This window comes from Chelmon rostratus, chromosome 19 (assembly GCF_017976325.1).
Source record: "Chelmon rostratus isolate fCheRos1 chromosome 19, fCheRos1.pri, whole genome shotgun sequence".
NCBI lineage: Eukaryota > Metazoa > Chordata > Actinopteri > Chaetodontiformes > Chaetodontidae > Chelmon > Chelmon rostratus.
In genome coordinates, this window is record NC_055676.1 from 16,452,841 (window position 1) to 16,479,042 (window position 26,202).

The 26,202-nt window shown below is 41.8% G+C and overlaps 1 protein-coding gene across 1 annotated transcript in view; it reads right to left on the reverse strand.

The window, feature by feature from the left end:
• LOC121623069 (potassium/sodium hyperpolarization-activated cyclic nucleotide-gated channel 1) overlaps nt 1-26,202 on the reverse strand; it is a 67,253-nt gene that overhangs the window by 26,895 nt on the left and 14,156 nt on the right. The window contains exon 3 of the mRNA XM_041960207.1: nt 11,349-11,510. Within this exon, the coding sequence (XP_041816141.1) occupies nt 11,349-11,510 (162 nt within the window). The remainder of the gene's footprint in view (nt 1-11,348; nt 11,511-26,202) is intronic.

Sequence of the window (26,202 nt, forward strand, 5' to 3'; positions counted from 1 at the left end):
TAGTCAAGTCACCACACAGTTCGGCAGATTCAGAGGGCCAATACTGCATGCTGTCACTTGGGTATTCACGATTTCTGCATCTTCTTCCTCATCAACTGCTCTCAGAAAGTAGTCGAGCAGTTGATGTTGTATTGTCGGTATTGTATTTTTTACTACTTTTTTAACTAATGTAGGTGGAACCAGCGTGCGGGTAGGTGAAATATAGTATATATATATATATATATTCCTTGATTGGCTCTGAGAGGCTGTTTAGAAATGAGCCGCGATATGATTGGCCACGTTTCTTCCTGCGTCTTGCTGCCCGTCGCACAGTGTTAAAGATGACAACTATAACTCATCAGCATCCACCCACAGCGCCCCAGCTGTATCTGCTCTAGATGCATTGCCACGGCTTTATTACCACACTGTGCTAAAACCGCAGATGAACGATTAGCCTGCAACGATGCACAGTGTGGACTTGTGGTTTTGAAAGTCCACTATTCCGTGAAACCCCTGGTGGTCTTAAACCTAACATGCTACATAAGTGGTGAGGGAATAAACAGTCCCTGTGAAGTTGTTAGGACGTTTCGTACATGTAACAACCTCGAAGTGAATGTTTTAGGGGTCAGCATGCTTCAAGTAAAGTGCTGGTCAAATCATTGAACGGCATTTGAAGCCGCCTTCCTCCACATCTCCGATGTCTGAATTGGGGGACCGCCTCCAGTAATTTCTAATCGGAAACCAGCAATTGCGGTTGGCTTTGAGCCATACAGAACATTGTTGGACAGCATGTCGTGCGAACTCGTTTGCTTTGAGCATAGCCTTCTTGAGCCTTTAAGACTTGCTTGCCCCTTTATAATACAAAGAAAAATCTTGTATACACACTGTATACAGCCACTTCCCACACTCCTGCTCTTATGTAGGACCCCTGTTCCCTTGGGTGTCTGGACATATGCCTATTTTATAATCCAACCCTGTTGTCAGGCAATATGAGAGGTTTTACTACCTTTTTAGTTTGCATACCATATTTTACAGATTTCTACTTTTTGTTGGGTCTCAGCCTCTGGAGAAGTCATGTCTTGGATTCAGAACAGGATTTAGACTCCTCATTAATACAGTACACGTCACATGTGTGCCTTTTGCCTGGAGATATGCAAAATCTCTAGTGAGCACCCGAACAGGCCCATCGAGGCTACATCTGTGGAACCCAGTAAGTTCCTATCTGGAGGCAAATGTGACAGCTCTCCGGAACAGGCCTCGTAGCTACAGCCGAGTTGCTGACTCCTCCAATAGTTTCACCTCCTGTGAGCAAGAAGTGCTGAGGAGGCGCTTCATGCAGACTACCTATCTCACCCAAAACGGAATAGCTAATGAAAGAAATATGAAACCTCCAGAAAATATAGTTAATCTCTGTCTTTTCCACAAGCTGCCATAGAGCCACATGCCGCACTGTAACATAGCGCATCCCATCATGTCCACAAGCCGGTGGCTGCTTTTGTTTCTGCGGCCTCGACTGTTCATCAGCTGGGATTTAGAAAATGAGCAAATTTACAGCTAATCATCAGCCCTGGTTGACTCACCAGTTCTCATCTCCATGCTGATAAGTTCTTTCTTCCGAGACTGGTTAGAAAATTTGTGATAATTACACTTGCCAGCTATAATAACAAATGGAGTCCAGTTTGTTTCTCTTGGCAGCTTCGATTTCTTTTTTCCTTCAGAAGGTTTAGCCAGCAAAAATACTGCCTTCAAGTGCCAGGCAAATCATTGCCATTTTTTCCACAATATACACTGTAATGGAAACATGCGCAGCCACTACATGAGCACAAATATGTGGTATTTTACTGTGGCACACACAACACACACACACACAATAATCTATTTATCCACACACACAAAACAAACCAACCCAAGCATGTAACAGGAACAAATGCCATTTGTAAGGTCACAGGCCTTAGGTGTCCTTTCACATGTGTGTGTCTAGCATGTGCAGCTGAGGTGGTCGGCAGCTGTTTATTGAGCAACACTGCAGAATGTTTGTGTTGACGTATTCGCACGGAGGAAACGCAGAGAAGTGTAGTTTTGCCAGATGAAAACGTATAAGCTGGGCTGACTCGCTGCACCTTTTGCTGTTTGTTCTTGTATGTGTTTGTTGCATAGATAAACAGATCCAGCAGCCAATGTCTGCACAGCGTGAGCATAGCGCGTGATCTTGTGTAGTATGGTTTATATAGGGCTTTGGATTTGAAGTCACATTTCACTGAGCTGTACATCATATTTCTGATGTTTATATATAGAACATACGATGGAGGAGCTATTTTGGGGCACATTTCAGTACAGACTTTTGAATGAAGATGAATAGTGAAATCTAAAAGGAGCACATGTTGAAGATATTGTCATCCACTGCAGTAACTTGAGACTTTCTCCCTGTACAAAGAAATGTGTTCTTATCGAGCAGAGCTGTGAATGTTTATGCCAAACAGCCCAGTTAGAGCTGAACGACATGAGGAAAACATCTAACAATTTCTGACCAATATTACACTTACTATTGAAATGGATTTTTTTCTGTCTTTAGAAACACATTTATCTTGTTTGTACATGAATAGAATCAGATAAAGTAAGGCAGTTGATTATAGTTTAGGTGCTCCTAGGGGTCTTTTTTCAGACAAAAGCCCATTTCTAAGGAATCTTAGAAAATGTAGCTCACATTTGTTAAGCTTATACCTTATTTTAGTAGTACACATGTGGTAACAGTAGTTAGTGGAAAGCTCTTTGAACTAGAGCTGCTAATTTAAATTTAACTAAGCAATTACATTAGCATATCCAGTTAAAGCTACAGCTCTTGCAATTTGAAAATTGCTCTTTTAAATCATGATTTTGAAATAAAAATAAGCCCTCAGCACAGTGGTGGTCAGCTTATTAGTGAACTAACCAATCACTGTTTGTTTTAGACTCAGCTCTCACAGGCGTGGTTCTTAATTCAACAGGTGAGACATGATTGATGGTCTGTCAATATTAGATCATGTCTTAATAATGCAGATTGTTAAAAGTATTTCCAAATCAATCAAAAAAAAAAAAAAAAAAAAAGCAAAGCAGCTCAAATAGTTGCAGGTTTTTGGGTTACAAATTGTAGCGCTCCCTTAAGCAGACAGTCAAACAAACAGGTATTTTTAGATTTTTAGATGCTAATGAGTCTAAAGAGGCTAATGAGTGGTGTTTGTTCAACTGCAGCAACATTTTTTTTAACCAAGTATTACTTTTTTCGGTGCCTTAGCCGAACCAAACAGCAACCGCTAACCACGTCTTCATTATTGTTACCATGATGATAGAGGTCACCGGAACCAGGAAGGTCACCGATGCCGTAGAATGACGTGAAAAGCTGACGTCGACATGACTCGCGAAATGTCCTCAAAAGTGGTGTGCTCTTAATATGAGATCCTCCCTTGAGATCAGGCGAAGAAAGAACATTGCAGCAGCAACGTCTGCATTATTAATGTTTTGATTGCTTGAGCATATATTTTTCCTACTATTACAGTAAGTGATTCACAGCAAGCTGTTGCATTATGATTGGAGCAGCCAATCTTACACTAAACATTATATTTGTTTTGTCCATCAGGACAGACATAAACATGTATTTTTTCCCCAGAAAAACACCAGAAATCTCCCAGATTTTAAGAATTATTTAACTGTTGCTTCTTGCCATATAGCCCTCTGTCCTTTGGGAAGAGTGAGTCATTGCAGTATTGACACATTTTCTCCAGAAAATGCAGTTTCTACTTTTTTCCCCCCTACAATCCCCTTGATTTTAATAAATGTGGCTAACACAGCAGATGTATTCAGTTCCTCCAGAGTTCTAAATATAATTAAGCTCTGGACGCAGCTAAACAAGTGACATCAGATACTGCATATTCATCTTCCAGCAGCTCTGCCTCTGTTTATTAGCAGAACAGCAAAGTGAACTCACAGACTTCATCATCACATGCATTTATACTAATCTCACCCCACGCCATTGTCAAAGCATTCAAATCAACAACTTTAAAGTTTCTATAATTAGACTGAGCCCAGTGTTTGCGCTTGTACGTTTAGCAACTTGCTTTTCAAGTCATTAGTCACAACATCGTGCCTCCAACACAAGATGTTACCGGTTACGTGACCGGGAAGGCGATCGATGATTCACCCTCGCCACAGTGTCGAGTGTGACCCAGAGGCGTCGGTTGTTGTTGATACCAGTGAATAAGTATGAGACTAACAGGATGTAGCGCACGGCTGCAAAGGACAGGATTTGACCCCACGACAGAACAAGTGCTCACAGGGCACATAACAAAAAATGAGTGTGATTTCTCATCTGTACTCCCACAGATGCACACTGATTCAGTAGCTGTCCTGGTTTCATCGCAGCATTAGTAATTAGTACATTTTTGTTTTCATTTTGAATATATTTCAGTGCTAAATTATATATCTTGAATTTACAAGCATTGTTTCCATGTTTCATTCCAGGTAAATGCTCCCCAAATGTGTTTTTTTAATCCATATTTAAAAAGAATGAGCAAAACATCCGCATTAACTGACGGTTTTAATTACTCAATCGTATAACTCTCTAAAACCCAGCAGGCTGTCCCATGCATGTGCTGCACAATATTCATTTTTTCAATTACATAATCAAACTACAAGCTGTTCTCCCTGGGAGTGCACAGAAGGCACAACAGTCTCTGAACACATAAGCGAGGAAGTGAAGGGGTCTGCAGGCCTGCACGAGCACCAGACTGTGAGTTGGCAAGAGAAGCGCTCACAGTGGTGCATCTCAGTGTGAAGGCTGCGGTTCCGTTTGTCTCCGAAGTTCTCGTTCTTATCGCCTGCTCAGCAGTCCTGATGAAGGATGCTGCTGGCTTCCTCTCCTCGGGGTTGTAAAGCTGGGTAGTGAGTGATTAATCATTTGGTCTATAAAATGTCCGAACATAGTGAAAAATTCTTATTAATCTTTCCAGCAAAACTCAAAGATTTTCATTTTACTGCTGCATTGCATAAAGAGCAACACATTGCCCCATTTGAGTAGCTTGAACTAATAAATGTTAAAAATTTAAGCAACTATCAAAATAGTGACAGATTAAGTTTCTGTCGATCGATTAATTAATCAAATACTCATTTTGACTCTAGTTGTTGGTGTGGGATTGACCTATGGCTCCTTTTCTACCATTGAGCAAACTGACGACCTCTGACTAAGTGGCATATTTTATGGATATTTCTTATTGTATTCAAAGCATAACATTAACAATACAGACCAACTAATAAACTGTACAATTAATCCAAATAGTGAACTCAAAAACTGCAGGAAGTTTGCATAAAATGAGCACCTTGATGAATTTTGAGCAGATTATTTCCTGTGAATATTCCATCAGATGAATTTTCTTGATATTTTTAGGAACTTTTTATATGATTCTCTGTCTGTATTATGTTTTTTATTTTATTTTTAACAATCATACACATTTCATGGGCTTCTATTGTCGAACTCAGTCTTTTCTTCTCCCTGACACTTGACCACTGTTCCATTAACTCTCTTGTTGTTTTAGCTGCTTGCTTTTCTACTGATGAGGAAGTTTAGCAGAGAGTGAAGCCACTGTGAATATAGCTTGTGTTCAGGTCTCATCATGTGAGATTCTCTTTAAGTTTACAGGAAGGTATACTGTATACTTTGCAAAAAAAAAAGTTTTCTTACACCCCTCAAAATCAAGAAGCAACCCCTCATGAAGCTTTGGTGACCCTGGAGTGGGTCGGGACCCCTACGTTGGGAACTAGTGGATAAGGCGATCTCTCAAACAGATTAATTATTCTACGCTTTGTGATGTGTTTACTCCTCTGTATTTTTTTAATCGCATAATGCATAACTTACTCCTGTCACCTCGATAGAAGCCCTTTCTCTCTACGTCCTCTGAGGGGTAATAAGTAAACGTCTGCAGCAGGAATGACATTCTGAGGAGCGAGGTGACTTTTTCTTTTTGGTGTCCAATCATGTGCAATCACGCATGCCGCAGCCACTTTCACTGATGAGCACACCCTCAATCAGAAAGGTTAAACTAAGCAAGGAAGCGACCTGTTTCGTGGGTGGAGCTGCACTCTCCAGATGACGGTAGCCTCCACGTGTGACAATCAAACTTGTTTCAGCACCAAATAATACACCCAAAAATGCCAACCGTCCAAACCATACCCCGCTAAGGTTCACACTTGAACTGGTACCTGGAATTCTGTACCATTTGGTCAGTATTTTACTCACTCTGTAACAACAAAAATGTGATTGGGGTTAGAAAACAAGTCCAAACTTTTCAATTTCAACATTGTTTAGAACATTTGCACAAAATTAAACCCCTCCTTACCTTCTTCTCCCCTCCCAAACCCATCCCCTGTCCCCAGCAGGCATAGCTTTTCAGCTTTTAAATACACTTTGTGTTTGACCAGGTGTTTCCTCAGGTTTGACGTGTTGAATTTCGCATTAGAAGTAAATATTGTCTGTGTTGAGTTTTGAAAAAAGCAGCCAGACTTGCGGCTGCTTTCGGCTCATCATGGTCCTGACTCACTGCGACTTGAACAAGCTGCAGGGACGACGTAGTCTTGCTCTGTCTCTTTTTCTGTATACCCACACTAATCTCAAAGTCGCTCTCCGGTACCAAAGTTTACTGATTGACTTAAAATGAATCAGTACTTGGTGTGACTGACATCATTCGTCGGTACTCTTAAAAGGAGGAAGTTCGGTCGCCAACTCCATACCCTGCACCAAATAATTAACCAAGAGAGTCAAAAAAACAAGATGTTCAAATCAGGCCAAAAGCAGTCTTGCATTTTACTTAGATGAAAGCAACGTGTCCTCTTGTTGGGGGGCATGCCAGGAGAGAGGAGAGAAAAGTTTGATTTATTCATTAACTCTGGATTGAGCTCAGCTGTTGGAAGTGATTCGTGACTCATTCAGGGGTTGGGGAAGAAAGAGATGGGAAAGGAGTGGGTGGTCTAGGGATAAAAGAGACCAGGAGGGGTGACTGATGCTGAAGGGCAGTTATGCATGGTCAGCCAGGCCTTTCTTCTTCTTTGTTTTTCTTTTTTGTTTATACCTGCAGTATCGGTCTGCCTGTAAATCTCTGTGAGACATGAATCCTCAGCAGGCCTCTGCTGCGCTGCCTGTCTCTTAAAATGAGCCTGGACAGGACCAGTAACACAAAATGCATATGTTCCTCCATGCTCCTAAACACGTATCTTTGCACATGCAGACAAAAGCAACACCCCATCACCCTCTCACCCGAGCCAACACAGCGACAGCAGCATTATCTTGTCTGGTGATTAAGTAAATGCAGCCTCTAAAGAGTAAGAAGCTACTCTCAGGCCATTAGTCATGAAGATAACAGTCCTACACCCTGTACTGCACCACTCAGCAGTATCTGCCGTCCTCGTTGGCCCCACTCTTCTCCTCACAGCTGGAGACAGAAAGTACCAAGCACAAAAAAAATAAATAAATATGATGCAATCTGAATGTAAAGCAGTCGTTCCTGAGCAAACGCAGCTAAAAGACAAAATTCACCCTCTCCTGACAGCCAGAGAGTCACATCATGTCTTCATACCTGCAGTAAACAGAAGGGCAGATATCTTATCAAGATTTCTTAGCTTATGAACTAATGCATTGTGATGGTGTGAGAAGAGAAATCCCACGTGTGGGCAGGGCTTTTCACTTTGGATTTGCCAGCTCCACAGTCAGCACACAGGCCTCCACTTCTGCAAAGATCCACAGGGAAGAGATTCCACAAATTGCTCATTCTACCACATCACAGTCAGTAACACTATGTTAGCTGCTCATGAGCTGACATCCTAAGCACCAATCCCGTATACAAAGGTTTGGCCTCCAATACATCTTAATTAGCCATTACCTAATTACTTTTGGCTACTGTTTTTGGATTAATTGCATACTGCATCTTGAGAAAGGAGCCTGCAAGTATTCAGGCATCACAAAATAGACTGTTGTGTATTGATTTACCCTCAGTTATGTGTTTCTGGAGCTTGCAATTGTGAACTGCATTTCCTATGTGGACCTTAATTAAAAAACACAGATTTGGTCTCTTTAGTGTCATTATAAGCACTGAGATCCCCTGCGTTCAAGCATTTGCCCTGACGAAGGTCTAGTTTTTTGGTTTAATACCTGCACTGGACCTGGTAAGTATGGTTTCAGGGCAGTTTTTTCTGTTTATTAGGTTTGTTTTTTGGCATTTTACACAGATCTTCTGACTCTTGTAGATTGGATTACATATATACTTGGACTTTTTTCAAGTTAAATTGCTGGACATGCTATTAGATTAATAAATAAATTTGAAGTTGAAAATGTATATGGCAGCGATAGATACATTATCAAAATTGATGTGCATTAATTTCCTGTCAATTGACGAATTAATGATCCAAGTAATCCTTTCAGCAGTCTCATTGCTGTCAAAATCTGTATTTTCACACATGAGCACAAAAATTGACTCAATTTATGAAATATATGGTAATCCTAATCCACCAGTCCCAAAAACCAGTGAAAGTGCTGAGATCTGAAAGTATTATTGTGCTTTTTAGACTCCTGTACAGACACACTCTGTGAGCTTCTATATATAGGTGTACTAGTCTGCAGACAGGAGGCAGAACATGTCACTGGAAACCTTATCTCTGTGAAGAGCTGGGAGACATCTTTGTAAAGTTGTCTCTACATAATAAATACAAATTATTCCACAGTTTCATTTTACCAAGGAGAGAGAATTGAGATTGAGCAGTCATTGTAACTCACCTATAAGCTTTCAGCACACAGGTATCCTACAGTACATTCACTCTTTGTTTCAGAGGCCCACTTATGGCTATAGATTTCCACAGTGCAAATGATCTTGCCACACAGGGAGCAGCAAATTAGCCTTTTAATAAGATTCCCATTCCATATCGATTTGCATGCAAGAAGGAGAACAATATCTGATTAATTCTCAGGCGGAGGAGCAACGTGCAGCACAAGTTCAAGGAGGCATTTATAATTAAGCTTAGAGTTGTGGGTATGAATCCAGAGCAATGTTGATTTAAAGAAAGAATCTGTGGTGCTGCAGTCAGTGACGGAGCTGTTTGCCCAGTTTTGTGTACATAACCATTCACAAGGATGAATTGTGACAGTTATGTGGGAAATTATATCACTGCAAATTAATTTTGGTGCAAACAGAGATGGATAATGTCTGTTTGGGTGAATAACACATGCTACTTGGTACTGGGCTCACTTGGGCAACTCCTTGCCTCAAAGTACAAATAAGAGCGGGATGCAGAGTTGTGATGTTGAGGAAAGCTGACATTTGCACCTCCAGTCTGATGCCTCTGAGCAGTCAGTGTGCATGTGGAGTACAGAAATGTTCAGAGATGAGAAGGCAGAAGAGCTCCTTGGGCGAGCATTTACAATCAGCATTACCCATGAGGCCCGTACACACTTCTACACTATCACATCGCTCGGAGAGGAGCAGCTAGAGTCCGTTTGACCCCGACTCACAGAAAGAGAGCGAGATGGAAAGACATGGAAAAACACAGTGGAATAAAAAGCGCAGACAGACGGGGGACAGATTCACACCTCAAACTAAGCTTCTGTATGGAACTGCCTTTAGGTGAAGTAGAGGCCAAAACATTAAAAGAAGAAGAAAAACTGTTTTTAATGTGCCTACTTCACTGTCATACAAAAAAGCATAAAATGCAGCACATCACTGTTAGAATACAAGTGTTATGCATGTGCTGTAGTGATCTGTGGTTAAACTATGTGTCATTGTAGATTTGCAGCGCAATAATGTACCTACAACAACGTCCCTGATGAAATGTGCCTGCCACTCTTGTTTATGGATAGACTCAAGGCTAAATCCATACTATATCAAAACAAAAGCCCAAGAGAGTACAAGCCCACTCAACGTGAACAGCTACTTTCTATCATTTATTTATGAGTTAGAGGTTCCTGCTTTTTATCTCTGGATATGTTAATGTTTTCAAGAATACTCATTATATCTGCAGAGCTTTTATCAACACACCTGTAATTATGAGAAATAATATTCATGGTCTCTGCCCAATAACACCACAGTCCCTGTGCAGAGCGGCCTCCCCAGACTGAACATCGTTTGTACCTGCAAGATTTGCATTTAGTGCCCTCACCGGGATCTAACAGCACCATCACATGATGTTCACACTGTGAGAGAAATAAAAAAGTGTGTGCTCTAATCAAAGTCCACTGCGGAGTGCGTTCCCTGCATCGCTTGTGACAGCGCTGTCAGCCCAAAGTGGTGTTCACGCTGGCCGGTGGTAGAGAAAGCGGTAACAGAATCGGGTCCATGGTTAAACCGACCTCGCAAGCTTTCACCACCATAGCTGCGAGCAGCACAGTGGTGAGAAAAGACAGTGGAGTGGGCTGTCTTTCTTTTTTCTTTCATACAAAACTGAAAGCCATGTCGTTGTCCTGTGTGTGTGTGTGGTGTGAATGTGTGTGTGTGTGTGTGAGAGAGAGAGTATTATGTGTACAGTGATGCAGCAGAAAAATGGTGCTTCAACAGACAACATGAGGTCTGAAGCAGGGGTCTCTGAGACTGATTATGAAACCTGCAATGATGAGACTCTGAGAGGGGTTATGACCTTTATGGGTCATGTGATGCAGGAATACACACAGACACACACAAATCTGTTTCATTTGTCCACATTTCTTTCAGTTTTCCTGATTTAATACCTTTTTCAATGTGTGTAGAGCGAAAAAAAAAAAGTGCTGCTTCTTCACTATCTCATCAAACGTTGGCTCTGGACAGTTATGCCATAAGTTGTGTCGCACATTTTTTAATGATTTTCTTCAAATATTCCACAGTAACTCAAGCACACTACTATCAAGTATAAATATGAACTGACCGTTGGCTAAACCCTCCCCTCAACTGTCCACAACAGAGCTTAGGAGCTGGGTACGGCAGGTTTGTCAAGCTGTGGAATTCATTGCATGCTGAAGCAGTGTGCATGGCAACGTTCGCTGAATTTGCTAGCCAGCCACAGGTGAGGTTCCTTCAGCCGTCCAAATCGACCACTGCCCCCAAGAAACGAGAAGCCCGCCTTTGTCTGAAATCAAGGTATGATTGCTTCATAGATTGAAAGATTGTTAGAGCGCTAAATCTGCCGGCGTTAACATTTAACACTGAGAGTGAGACTGGAAATCTTGACGGGCATCATAAGAGTATCTATAGGGGGCTTCCAGGGCTTAGCAAGCGGTCAATTGGAAGAGTATATCCAGTGGTACGGACACACACTGCATATGCAGCTTATATAGACTATATACCAAATGCCAAAATAACAAACAAAAGAGAAGAGTGTGTAATACTTACAACCATACCGTTTAGGGACACCCAGCAGTCAGGGGGGAAGTCTTGGAGGAGAGGCACCAGATACTGGAGACAGCCATCCCAGTGACACAGAAGCAGCATCATCCCTATTAAATTAAATATTCTTACCACTGCACTGGCCAGGTCATAGGTCATGTGGAAAATCTGCCAAAGAGAAAGAGGGGCGAAGAGAGACACAGAGAGACCTCGGTTAGACCTCTTCAGTATGAAAATGTACGCTCCACTTTTCATCACACATCAGATTCAGACTCATCATGTCATGAACTCAGACGGTCAGCGCAGACAGGGGTTCACATTCAGATCCGCTGTGTCTGTGAGACATCACATGCGTTGGTATTTCAGAGGCACAAAAAGATACACACAAAAATAAAAGATTAAAAAGATACTTAAAACGTTCACAAAAGTACAAAGTCACCTTTGAAGCGGAGGGCATGGTGTGGCCACCAGAGAATTTGGTCTGCCGCCTGCATGTGTGTGTGCGCTTGCGCGTGTGTGCGCGTCTCACAGATGTTGAGCTGCATAATTCAACATGGCTGCTCTCCAAAACAAACTGACCGCTGGAGGAAATACACATACAGCACAGAGTAGGTAACGCAGAGCGAGAGAGGTGAGTGGAGCGCTGAATGATAGCAAGAGCGCAGACCTCTGGAATAATGACCCGCTACGTGTGCTTAAATGCCATCAGCTGGGGGGCAAGTGTTACCGCCGGTGTGGCTATTTAATCAGAGCAGGAAGTTTCAGAATAGAAAGTCATCAGCAGGGTGAGTAAGCTTGTGTGCAATGTGAAGCAGTTTCATTTACACGGGATCTGGGCGAGGAGAATTGACTCACGGCCGGTTGGCTGTGCCACTAATTCAGAGTTTCTCATTAGCATGAGAAACCCATTACTTCTTTCCAGGTTAGTTATTCCATAATCGCTCTCACACTGAAGCTCAGTTTTTCCATCTAAAAAAGTTAAATATGGAAAAAAAAATAAATTGGTGATTGCTGATTGGTTGGTTTTGCATAATAAACCTGCCCCTTTTTGTGTGAAAGAGATTTCAGGTAATTATGATCTATTTTTAAGTTGATGGCTTTCCATTCTCTGTAAACTGCCCGTTCTACTTATCAAGAAGTAATGAAATCGTAATTGGGACCCATGAGGTGAAACAAAGTGAGACATGATTAACTTTTTGTTTCAGCTACGTTTTTCGACACTGGTGATAAAAGCTTAAACAGAGTTTCAAAGTTGTAAATGATGCCTCATTATAAAAGACACGTATACAGGGTTGAAGTCACACAATGTTTACGTTACATTCAATTACACACACACTCGCATAATATTTCACTCCAGGTGCAGCCTTTATTTTGGATGTTTTCTCCTCAGTTCTATTTTTGCGTTTTCTGACTAGTTCACTTCAGGATTTGGAAAAACACTGAACGCTTTTGACCAAATTGCAAAGGCTACTTACTGCCTCTTCTCATAGAGTGCAATCAGAAGAAAAAAGGAGCCTGAGCATGGACTTGCTGTGCTGACATGTATTCTGCCATAATTCTGGACCAGTTTTGCCATCTGTATGCAAAATCTGCCATCCCCCGCCCCCAAACCCCAGGTGTTTTAAAGGCTCTTTGAATCCACATCCCTCCTCCCTCCGGTCTATTGTGACTGTCCTGTAACCTTTCTGCACAAAGGACAGTGTCCACACACAGAACAGATGAGAGAACAAGAGGCTGAGCTGATGCTCAGATCCCTCTATGGTTCAACTCATCCACAAGGGGATACAGTGCACTGCCCTGACAGGCTAAAATTAGCCACTAGCTTACAGGATGGCTGTCTCAATGCACCCAGTATCTCTTCTGCTGCCTACATCTTTATCCTTAATTTAGCAGAACTCTCCCTCCCTCTCTCTCTCTCTCTCTGTGTGTGTCTGGCTTGATGACATAATAGGAGAGAACAGCAGACAGAGAGAGAATAGGGCAAACAAAAACAAAGACAGACAAGAGAGGTAACTAATAAAGGTACACATTATTGGTATTGCAACAAGACTGGAAAACAGGAAATAGCACTTTGGCCCCACTTTGAATTGCAAATGATTCACACCAGGCAGAAATAGAAAAGGGTCGACTGCTTGTCTGCACTTTCCTCTTTAAACTAATGCATAATCGAAAAACACGAGAAAAGAGGTGCAGGCTTTTCAGAAGCGATAAGGTGACGCGTGTAGAGAGGTTTTACAAATTCCCAGGCACCGTTTCACTTTGCTGGGAAGCCTCTGCGACCTTTGGGTCACACTGAGTCACCGCGGGGCAGAGAGGAAATGTAGCAACTCATTGCCACAAATGCAGGATTTGTTTGGGTTTGTATTTCAGGGGCACCGGTTTGAAAAGTCTGTTAATGGCAGCAAGTAGCCACGAGGTAGGGTCTATTAATGGAGTTCTTAATAATAAAGGCTCCAGGTGTAGATCACTGGTCAGGTCACAGGATTATACAGGATAACGTTTACTGTGATGCAGCGTCTCCATGTTGCAATGCAAAAATTTGATTTGTAGTAATACAAAGAATATAATGCGTTTGTGCAACTTTTCTGTGCATGTTAAAAATACTAAATACATCCAAGCTCTTTCTAGATTTAGCACCTGCAACTGCAGCTGCCAAACATTTCTTTATGAGTCGCACTGAGGCTACAGAGAAGGAGACAGTCATGTGTCTGCGCGGCACATTATGTTGATGGACAGGATAGAAATATAGGCCAGCCACTGCCTTGTTCAACATGTAAAGGAAAGGTAATCAAACCAGATCTAAAATTAAGAGCACCACCGCACTGACTACAGCATGTTTGAGCCTTTTTACTAAATCTTTCACGACAGACAAACGTGATCATGCTGGAGGAAGTTACATTGGAGCTCAGTAAACTACGTCTGCAACCTCTGCAACTAACAGTAATTTTCATTGTCACTTAATCTGATAATTATTTTCTTGATTAATTATTTCCCAAAACCCAAAGTGACACCTTCAAACCATCCAAAAGCAATAGATTTTCAGTTTACATTGATAGAAAACAGAACAGGAAGTTAATCTTTACACTTTGGGAGCCAATGGTTGCCATTTTCACTTGACTGACTAAACAGTTATTAGAATAGTTGCTAATTCCTCCTCTGTCCACTAATCAGTTAATCAACTGCTTGTTTCAATAAATAGGTGATTCTGTGCTCCTGATTGGTTGCAGTCCCAGCCTGTCACACTGTCTGAGTCTGTTCTTCCATCCGCGTGTTTCTGAGAAGATGTGAGCGAGGCTGCTGTGCAAAAGCAGGATCTAGCAGAAGCTTTCACTGTGTCCAGTCATGCAAGACCCTGCTTCTTTTTGCAGCTCTGTGGTCTGATGTGTTGTATTGCTGTCCCTTCATCAATGTATTGATTTGAATTTGAGTCTGCGGCAGTCATGTTTGTGTTGTAGTTCCATAGCGGAGCCTGGCATGTATAATCAAACACGTCTACTCCCTTGGCGCAGCGTTTGTGAATTTGTGCCCATGTGTCACAGGTTGAAAGGGGGGGGGGGGGGGGGGTACGTACGAATTGTCAACCACATTGCAAACACATGGGAGAGGAAGGCAGTTGACCGAGTCGTGCGTGTCCACAGGAAAGATCTGAATTCATTTTCACAGCGCTCTCTCTGCCAGTACATGCTCTCATCATGACGACAGGAAATAGGTAGCACTGACTGAGAGCCAGAAGCACCGCCAATACTCTCGGCTGGCATTGGCAAAATATAGGCTTAGAATTAAGTGCATCAAGCTTAAATTTGACCGGGGCCGGGGGCATAGGTCAGCATAATCCTCTAATACAGCGGACGCAAAGAGCCAAGATGTGATGTGATAGCAGTACAAGGTCGCACGCTGGTCGTGTCCAAACAGCGCGACGCTCATTCACATTTGGCACATCCCCATCCATTCAACAGTACGGTACAGTGGAGTACAGCGGATGAGGATTTGGATGTCAGCCTGGGAGGTGTTGTGTGTTTACATACACAAATACACACAGTAAAAATGGGATTTATTATACTGCAGGCACCAGAATTTGACTCGATGCCACCTTATGGAGAATTGTTACATTCCGACTGAATAATCACTTCACAACCTGCAGGGAAGGCGCAGATTTTTAATGTCAGAGTCCGTGTGTTACAGTATGAAATCTGTCAGGCTGATGTTTGTACTGTACGCTGGCTTTTTTTGAATCTGATGTGCAGAGAAAAGAGCATGCAGGAGAATTACTCATCATCAAGCTGTGGGCCTTCAACACGCAATTACAAAGTGTTCTTTATGCATCTTCAAATTGGACATGAGTGACCTCTGTTTGAGGTTAGTGAGGATTAGCGAGGGACTAATTTGAGGGGATTAAATCCACCACTGGCTATTACGTTGAAGGATGACAAAACTGCTTCCAGGAAAATCTGGAATTCTCCCGCTTAACATCGTCTTGTAAATCTCCTTTTGGATCTCTCTTGGTTTTGCTTAATCACAAAATTACAGTTGAACTTGGATTTGAAAAATCATATTATCATGTAATGGGAATTCACTGGGATTTAGAGAGTCTCATGTTTTCTTCCTCTGTCTCTCTTCGTCTGTATACCAAATACGTTGTTGGCCATTAAAAAAAGAAAACGCAAGAAAAAACTCCTGAAGACAATGTATGTCTGAGCAGATAAAGCTGAACATGGAACATTTTATATACACTGGAAATAGAGCAGCAGCTTTCTGGAAGTAATTACAGTTCACATGTGTGCAATGCCCTATGCGTAATCATGTTGATATATGAATAGTTCAGCAATAAATAAACATAAATAGAGTTGGCATTATTTCAGTGCTTCAGGCAGCATACTGTATATATAACCAGTCTGCAGATCTGTCCTCAATACAGACTAGAATAGACTAGACTACATAAGAAGAGGAGAGAAGAAAGGATGTCTTTTCAGCAATGTTGTACATGCAACTTGGTCCTCTCCGAGCTGAGTTGAAGCTGTGTAAGGAGTTGTTTCTCTGCATGAAAAGCTCTGGATCTTCAGCTCCGAGCAGTCCATTTAGGTAATGAGGCCCAACAGTAATTTGTAGCCACAGACTTAATTAAAAGGCAGGTGGTGATCAATGGGATCTTTACACAGCCAGAAAACAAGTAGTGATCTATTAATGTAACAGGGAAGGAAGGTCATTATTTCCTCACTGCATGCACCCCTGCTTTACATGCACAGCAGAGCAGAAGTACTTGGAAGTACTTTAAAGTAAGTAAAAGTGCAGAATTGATACCAGTAAAATATACAACAACACTTTGCAATAAGGCACATACTTATCATTGACTAGTTATATATGTGATATGTGACTAATATGCATGCTAACAGCAACTAGTTACAATGTGTGCCTTAATATGAAGTGTTAGAAGTAAATGTGGAGTGAAAAGTACAATATTTCCCTCTAGATTGTAGTGGGTAGAAGTATGGACATGTATAAGATTAATACCTCAGAACTGTATTTAAATACAGTGCCTGAATTTACTTGAGAAACCTAAAGATGATCCAAAATAATGTCAATCACAGTCATTCCTCCTGATACTGATTTCGTTATTATCCTTTGTGCATTTATTGTTTAATCTTATATGTTTTGTTCCCATTTGAAGTTGGACTGAGCTTGACTGTTGCATCAACAGCTAACCTTTAATGAAAAACAACAGTATTTTTTGCAAAGACACTAAAATATTTGCATCAGTGCACTGCAATCAATTAGCTACAAGGAATACAATCGTAGTAATGACCGCTTAAACTAATTGGGAATCACACCTTGAAATGTTACTCACAGTTAGCTTTCTTTTAAAGTCTGTCTTAACAAATGATGGCCTATTTCTATATTTTTATGTGCTTTTAATTGGGTGCAGTTGCTTTGATGTACGTTCTGCAGAACATCTAATCTGCAAACGTTTGAATGTAGCCTCAGCAGGGATAAAAATAGACGGTAGGTGTGGTGATACTGTTCTTAACTGGATTAGCTCATACCAACCATCAATCAATGCGTTCATTTAACCGACAGTCACCAGTTAAAATAAAGACTTTTTCTGCCCAAGCAGCTCTTTCCTGCGCTCTGTTTTCCATCCCTCCTGTGTCCGTCAGCAGTATTCTCCTGTTCCTCCACTAAGCACATCACGCTGTAGCGCGAGCGGAGCTGCCTTGCCCGCTGTCTCACCCGCTCTGCGTCTATTTTGGTCGTGTGAGCGTGATAACCTCAACACTACTGTTCCGCCTTAATCTGTGCTCAACCATTCAGAGCTGCATTGGCAGAGGCAGCATCCTCTGGGGCAGAAGCTCACACAGCCACAGGGGTCACATTTATGATGCTTTCTGCGTGGACTTCATTGGTGGATTCTGTGAGGATACTGTGTTGTTAAAAACTTGAGGATGGTGAACATTAACTTGAAATGTTATATAAGAGTCCTGCACCTCTTCTATCAGTGCTTATATACTCTGGCCCACACAGTGTGCTAAGCCGTCTTTTTGGCTATAATAACATCCTTGTGTTTACGTTATTCCATAGGGATTAATGTATGCAGCTAATGTATGCACATTATTTTCATAATTTCTTTTAAGGCTTATTAAAGTCTGCTGTGTGTGAGGAAAGGCTCCGTGCGTCAGGGGAACAAGTAAATGTATTTATGGATGAGGAGGAGGATGAATGTTCTATTGATTTGTACCTGTAACCTGAGCAGCGGCAACAAAACAACAACACCGACTCAGCTCTAAGGAAACATGTCCACATGACTGACATCTCCAAAAACAAGTCGCACTTATAGCTCAGAGAGCGCCGCGTGTGCACGGATTGCTCACGGGTGCACCGAGGCGACCGCTGAGAAAACAAAAGAATTCGGTGCGCGTGGACGTACTGTTCAAAAAACCATGCCAGTAGGCTCAAAAACAACTGTTTTCCCACATGACCCATTTTCCCTCCAATTGTCTGGTTATGCAAGTCTGTTTCAGGATGACAGTTTGACAACATCATTCCAGGAATTAAATCAGCGTCCTCAGTCAGTGAGTGAGTCTGTGATGGAGGGAAGGAGGGAAGAGATAAAGCTGAGAGATAACAGGGAGGAAACAGAGAGGCATCGAGCCAAGGCACAAAACAGAAACTGATCATTCTGTTTGATTTCAGTTAGTCTCGTTGGTCTGCAGTTGGTTTAGATATGTTTTGATAATATGTTCCCGTTGCTATGCAGAATGAACATCTTACACTATATATTTTATTTGTATTGTGAGTCAATATTGGAAATTACCAGCCTTTTCGTTTAATAAAACCTGCAATAACTTTTTCATTTTTCATCACTATCTAAGTTGAAGAGGTGAACTTATAAGCAAACAACATTATATTTCAATTGGAGTCATGTTTCTGGTTAGTTGATGAATATAAGTCCAACATTCACTCTCTTTTAGCTCTGTTTTTGGTCTCTACCAACTCCTGAGGGAAATATCTGGCCCTTTAAGCTGCTAAATGCTCATCAGCTATTTGCTACCTGTGTCTGCCTGCTGTTTGGTGCTGAGCAGGTAGTGCACAGTGGGGTTTTTCCTCTGAACACATCTGCCTGCTGCCTCTGGAAACGACACTATGAGAACAATGAGAGTGAACCAAAACAGTAAAGTCACAGCGACAGTGAGCAGCTGAAACTCACAGAAAGCTCACTAACACAGAAGGGAGCTTGTCAAGTGATAATTCTCTCTACAATTGATCTCTTTCACACTGCCACAATGCTTTCACATTGTCATTTAATACTGACTAAAGTTGCGATAGTAAAGCCCATCCATTCAGACTTTGGAGCTAGAGTCGGTTTCCAAACTTCAAAAAACACATACCAGCACCTCTAAAGCTCACCTCGGTCACAAAAAATAGTTCCATCACATAACTTCCACTTAAAGCACAACTTGTTATCTTTACATTTCTGTTTGTTTATGTATCAAACCAGTCAGGCTAGCTGTTACCCCCTGCTTCCAGTCTTAATGCTAAGCTAAGCTAATGGATGTCTGGCTGTGGCTCTATACTTAACGTACAGATGTAACCGTGGTATCAATCTTCAATCTAACCCTCAGCAAATTAGAAAAGTTGAACTTTTCCTTTAATGTAAAGATTTCAGTGTTTCCTGATATAAACTGAACTGTTTGACAGCTTTAATTAGCATGAAAATTGACATCTTTGTACGACTTGCAGGCATCTATTATTTGAATTTTAACCGTGTTTAATTCACAAATACAGAGAATTTACTGCAGGAAGCCAAGCGAGGTGCAGTTTTTGCAAGTGTCATGGAGGAGTGAAGGAGAAGAAGGGTGTAGCTGTGGTTGGGCTAAGAAGGCAGTCAGGGAAGATTAGCGCCCATGTGAGAGCAGGAGGGATTTGACTGGATTGCACAGGGTGACCCTGCTGTGCTCATGTATACATCAGCAAGATGGACCATTCCTACCGCCGCCTGCAAAGAGGACACACCCTTTCCGCTATGGCCTCAAGCTCTCACTTCCGACAGTTATTCCCAACCTTTTAACTCAAATAGTGAACTCATTAACTGTAGGAAGTTTGTGTAAATTAAGTGATTTGGATGAATTTCGAGATTATTTCCTTTGAATTTTGCATCAAAGATGAGTTTTCCTGATCTTTTTAGTGACCTTTTATGCGATTTTTTGTATGTATCATGTATTTCTTAAAATGTTAACAATCATACATTCTTCATAGGCTTCTTTTTTTGACAAATTCAGCATTTTTTTCTTCCTCGTGTTTGGAAAATTGTTCTGTTGGCTCTTTGTTTTAGCTGCAGGATGAGGCTGTGTAGAGGCTTCAAAAATGACAATTTAATTTAACATTCATCACAGAAATGAATGAAATGCTGAGATATAGGATAATTGTAGATTTTGTGTTTTTAAAACGTTTTCCTACACCCGTTGAAATCAAGAAGGCCTCACAACCCCCTGTGAAGCTTTGGAGACCCCTAGTGGGATTCAGGACCCCCAGATTCGGAACCTGTGACTTATGATGGCTCTAGTCATGATTCATATTAGTATGATGTGGAAAGAAGATACACACTGTAGGCCTAAACAGCAAAACAATAAGTGCTACATACCCTTACAATAGTGCTGTCCTATGGGGCCAGTGTGATATTATAATCATATAACTCAGAGTGGAGCCGCAACACATTATCTAGTCTCACATACCTCTGACTATGTTAGCTGTAGCAACATGAGCAACCACACTTGATATGCTACATAATCTAATCTGTGCTGCAGTCACAAATGGACATCCATAATAATACTCCGCTGTGGTGTAATAATAGTTCATCGCCCCTATGTGAGACAACAGCGAATATGAAATGTTGTGTTTCCATTCATATTAACAGCGAGGCTTCAGTAGATGAGCCTAGCTGTCATCATGACGGATGGATGGAGGTTGCTTCGGCAAATCCATCCACTATATGACATTAACTCTGGGGAAGTGAGAGTAGAAGAACCCTAAATGCTTCACTAGTTACTAATTAATTATTTTGCACAAGACATCATTATGGGATGTCTGCCATGAGTGGTGTTACCCCCCTCTAAATAACAAGGGATCATCATGTGGCTCATGGAGAATCAGTCAGTCAAGTATGCAGAGTCTGTAGATCATAAGAGCTTTTCTCAGCTAACTGCAGGGGATCACCAGTGCATCGGAGTGAACCCTCCACCCACACACCGCCACCAGCACATACCTCCTACACACACAGCAACCACCAACAACAACAGCCCAGTGGACAAAAATAACCAAGATTAGCCTAATCTCCACACTTATCACTTTAGCCACCCTCCCAAGACTATATCTGTCATCTGTCTGCTTACTGTACTGTGCACACCATGCGGGGGGGAAACTTGTGTTCGCAGTGGGATATCCCATGGGGATGGACAGGAGATCAAGGCTGCTTTCACTGACTGTTTTCTTACTCGGGAGCGGGTTAAATACAGAAAAAAAAAATAGCTGAATATCAAAATGTGACATGAGATAAAAAAACAAAATATGCTAAAAATAAGCAGCAGATGTTTGGAGGAAAATAGCAGATGTTGATTTTGTTTGACTGCTGAAACAGTTATACCCCAGGCTCAAATAGCACGGCAGCAGTTTGAGGGCACTGCATGTATTGCTTACTTCTCTCATTTGTATAGAATAAAACCTGGTTCCGCTTGTCTTATAAATATTTATGATTAAAATGCTCTTATTTTTATATGACATGGGATTTCGCCCCCCTGTCTAGACAAAGTATTCCTTCTCTTTTTCTCAGTCCGTGCCTCTCGGTGTCACTGCCTTTCTGTCTCTCTGTCTTTACTGTGCAGACGTGTCTGTTTATATCTTACATCAAATAAAGGGCCGAGCTGAGAGACAGACTGACAGTGACAGGAAGAGATGAAAAGGCCGAGGCAGACAGAAAGACAGAGAGAGAGAGAGAGAGAGGTACTCCTGGTGGAGGAGAATACAATATTTTAAATGTCATACATCAGCTTACAGTGACAGTATGATACAAAGTGACCTGTGAAGCCAGCAGTCGTGAGTATATATGGATGTACGCTTGACAGATATGATCTATCTTTATTTTTGCAACTGACTCAGCATGACATGTTTACACATATGTTGGACCTTTTCGCTGCTATAGGCCTGCACATGTGACAAATGGCTTCACATGTTGTTGAAAAAACTGTGCTTTAAACACTTTCAAACACATCATTCATATTTGTCTTCCTACATTCGGCTGATGTGAATGTATGTATGTCCAAAATGTTAACTTTGCACAAATTAAGAAAACCGGCTCTGCTTTAAGCTCCATGAAAACTAATAAAGAATAAAGAGCATAAATTTATCCTTCAACCAAATTTGCCTACAGTGGAAGTACATAGTTTTCACTGGACATTGTGATATGGTTTTGTTTGTTTATTTCATTAAGTTTGAAACACATGGATACTGACAGCGTAGCCTATTTTTAACCCATATTTCCTCTCACTTGAATGCTTTCTAGACCCCCCCTCCCTCCCTGTTCGATATATGGAGGCACCTAAAAGACGCACTTTGGTCGTTTAATGCATGTGTGCTGCATCTAATATTCCTCCTGCACACTACCTCAGACCATACTTTTATTAATTTAACCGCACTTTAAGTCATGCTGTGGTTTGGAGGACCTGTGCAGTCATTATTGTTGACATACTCATTATAATAACCTTGTATTTATAGTGATGTTTCTCTTTTTAGATCCAGTCTCTAATTCAATAAAACAGAGGAATAAAGCCTTGCAGTGGTGCTGTAATCAGTGTGTTAAAAGCGATATTTTCTCTCTACTTTAACACTGTGGGACTGACAATTAACTCTGTACTCTAAACCATATGGTCAAGCAATTAACACTCTCTACCGCAGTTAACAAGACCAACTAGCAACAGAAGGAGCACTGAGTGACTTGGCAAGGGAAAATGGGTTAAATCTACAGGGGACAAGGAGAAAAAGTCTTTCTTTCAGGCAGTGGAGCCTGGGATTTTCCACCCCGTGGGCCAAGAGTGAGCTTCCCTCAGTGAGCTGAGCAAGAACACGATTCAAAGCACATTATGTTCATTGTCAGAGAGCCGTGTCTTAAAACAGAGAGGACAAGAACACAGACAGCATGAGAGGGGAAAAAGCATTGTCCTTCATTTTTTTTGTCTGCTAGACAAAATTGGACTGGAGGAGTCCATTAGGCTGTCGTGTGGGACTTTAGGTGCTTGTTTGTGTGCAGGTGTGTGTGTGACAGGGAGAGAAATGGAGATGGAGGGAGATCATGTTTTTTAATCTATTCAATGAAGCACAATATAAAGATTAGAAAGCGCATTTCCTACATTTTTAATATATCTTGTAATTTGCATCGACAGAATGATGCACTCTTGACCAGCATGTTTAACAATAGCGTTGGTCAGTACTGTTCTGACAATATGGGTGCCTCTTGAGCAGGGAAAGCCACCCCCCTCCTCACAACATGTCAAATGTGTGACAGGCAGATTGTCACACATAAAGACACGTGACAGAGCTCTTTAGCCCCCCGCAGGCTGCAACTCCCACAGAAAAGACAACAAAAGTCTGCTTCACCTCCAACAGCCGGCTCGGTCATGCTCTGCAGTACTAAACACAGGGTGGGGTTCCCAAATCTGCTCATGCCAGTGACCACCAGCATGCTGCAAAAACCCTGCACAGCAACAGCACAACTCATCCATAGCTATCATCCGTTTGCATGCCAGTCCAACGTGGAATACAATCTGATTTGGATCTAAAATAACGGCATTCGCAAAGTATCCTGCCAGAAAGCCAAACCCGAATAAGAAGATGCAAAGAACGAACATTTGTTAGCTTTTTCCACACAGTGAGTTGCTGTTTTAAGACTTGCTCAACCAAACGGCATAAAACATGAACAAACATCGCTATGGAGCTTGAATGCTGATGAAAAATTCAAGAGTGAAGAAGGAACAGTGAATTCACTCTTCCATAGTGCTTGGTAGCACTGGACAGCAAATTTGCTTCTCTTCATGCTTTTGTGACAAATTCAATGTGTGCAATTGTGGATATTAGTCACTAGTTTCTGCACAGGCCTTGTGTTTACTGATATTAGCCAAGCTGTTGCTTAATTTCTTTGTATTATGTTCCTTTACTTTTGTTACTGTTGTTTAATTCCTGGTCTAAGATTCAGGGCCACGTTTATGTAGCTGAAAGCACAGGCCAGACATGCGCTGCACGTTTTATCTCATAAGCTTTTTAATTTAATAAAGTCAGCAGACTACACAACAGAAGCTCTGCCCACATTCTGGCTGCATTGAGCTTACTAGGTGCAAGTTTCGTGGTGGAGTTTTTCAAACTGTAGAGAAGCAATAAAGCTGAGACAGGAGACCCAGACAAAGCAGCTGCTCCAGCAGAAGCTCAGATCGGAGATGTATGGAGGATGTAGGTGGCGGTGATATATGACTGGTTTCTCCCTCAACTCCCACGTTACTGTGTCCAAAATGCACATCGAGATGCCACGCTGGAATCACACTGCGCACCGGGCACCAAGTTAATCACCGAAACATTTGCACTTTCTCTTTAAAGGTGGAGAAATTCCACTCAAACCTGCATATCAATCTGTGTCTTCATTAACCTCCATACTCTCTGCACAGCTCTGTGGGCCATTTATCCAATGCATATGCATAAAGAAAAGGAAAACATCACACAGGACACACAAGCCGCACCTCAGATAGCTGCCTCAGCTTGATAAATGACATGTGCGTCTCCAGGTGCCCCTCAGTGTCCTCAACATACCTTCAAGTGAAACCAGACCTTTGTGTGCTTTGTCCAGTGTGACAACTTCTTCTTGTTGGGATGTTGAATATAAAAAAACAGCTGTGCTGCAGCAGATACAGATTCTGGGCTAACTAACACCTGCTCCAAAGCTTAAACAAGTCCTGGGCTGTGTAACTACACCATCAAGGATGTTGAACTTTTTGTGTGTGTGAGTGTTTTGCTTGGAAGTTACTTATTAGTTTTGATTTGATGTCTTCAAACACTTGAAGACATCACTCATGGTCATTATTTCCATTATTTGTCTTCACTACATGGAACCCATACATGGTATTGGCGGATTGTAAAAACACCGTGTCTTTTAGGAATGGGAAAGATTGGTCATGCTACCAAGCTGCCATATGCCACCTCGAGGCTACAGTGTATAGAAATATCCGGATACACACACACATACACACACAAACACATAGACATGACACATTCCCACCGCAATCCTCCGCCTCACACATCACATCAGATCAAATCACGTCACATAACAGGAAACGGTCGTGTACAGTCATCAGCCGACGGCTGTGCTCCAACACAGCTCTTTCACAGACTAGAGTCCTGCAGCCGGTCACATTCCCGCTCCTCACTCCTCAATGTCTGTCCTACAACTAAATGCCATTTGAGAGAAGATGGTAATGAGGCCAGGCTCCTTTTAATTATCCTCCCATAAATGTCATTTGCTGCTCTCTGTGATGAATGCATTGTATACTTTCTGTATAGATTTGTGTCATTTGTTTCAGAGCTGCAGCCGCTGTGATAAATTGCATGTAGGTGCAGCTTTAAAAGAGCAGATTTTATGCGCTGAAATACAAACAGACAAAAACAAACACTGCCAGGTCACATTTAAAACGCTTTGTCCTTACTTCATTTACAAGCTGTAATTACAGAGAGGAATAGGGTCAACACAATAGAAAATCAATCAGGGGACCGTAGAGCAGGAATCACAGCTGTATGATACACACAAAGATAAAATGTAATGCACACTGCCTTCCTCCCTTTGTTTCTACTCTTTCTCTCTGTTGCCATCCCTCTTTCTGCCTCTCCTGCTCTCTCTTTCAACCTCACACATGATTCAGCACTTCATGATTCAGCACACCTTCTGTGTGTGTGTGTGTTGTGCATGTGTGTGTCTGTGTGTGTGCGCTAATGCACCTGTGTCCCTGCATGAGACTCGGGCGGAGGCCTCAAGGCACCGAGGACTTGGCATGGCCTATTCAGAGACAGGTGAATGAAGTCCACAGGACTCTATAAACCAAAGCCGACTAATCTCCTTTGACACCACACACTCTGTTGCTGAGGCGGCAAATTACCGTACACAGTGGCTTCATTACGATCTCCTGTATTCACCTTATGATGCCTCTGCCTTCAAGTTTATCATATAAATTAGTGGGATAGTGGTTTATTTATTTTCAACTACTGCTTAAACTATTACTAATCAACAGAAAACTGATCAGCTATAGATAATTGAATAATTCTTGAAATAAAAATGCCCAAA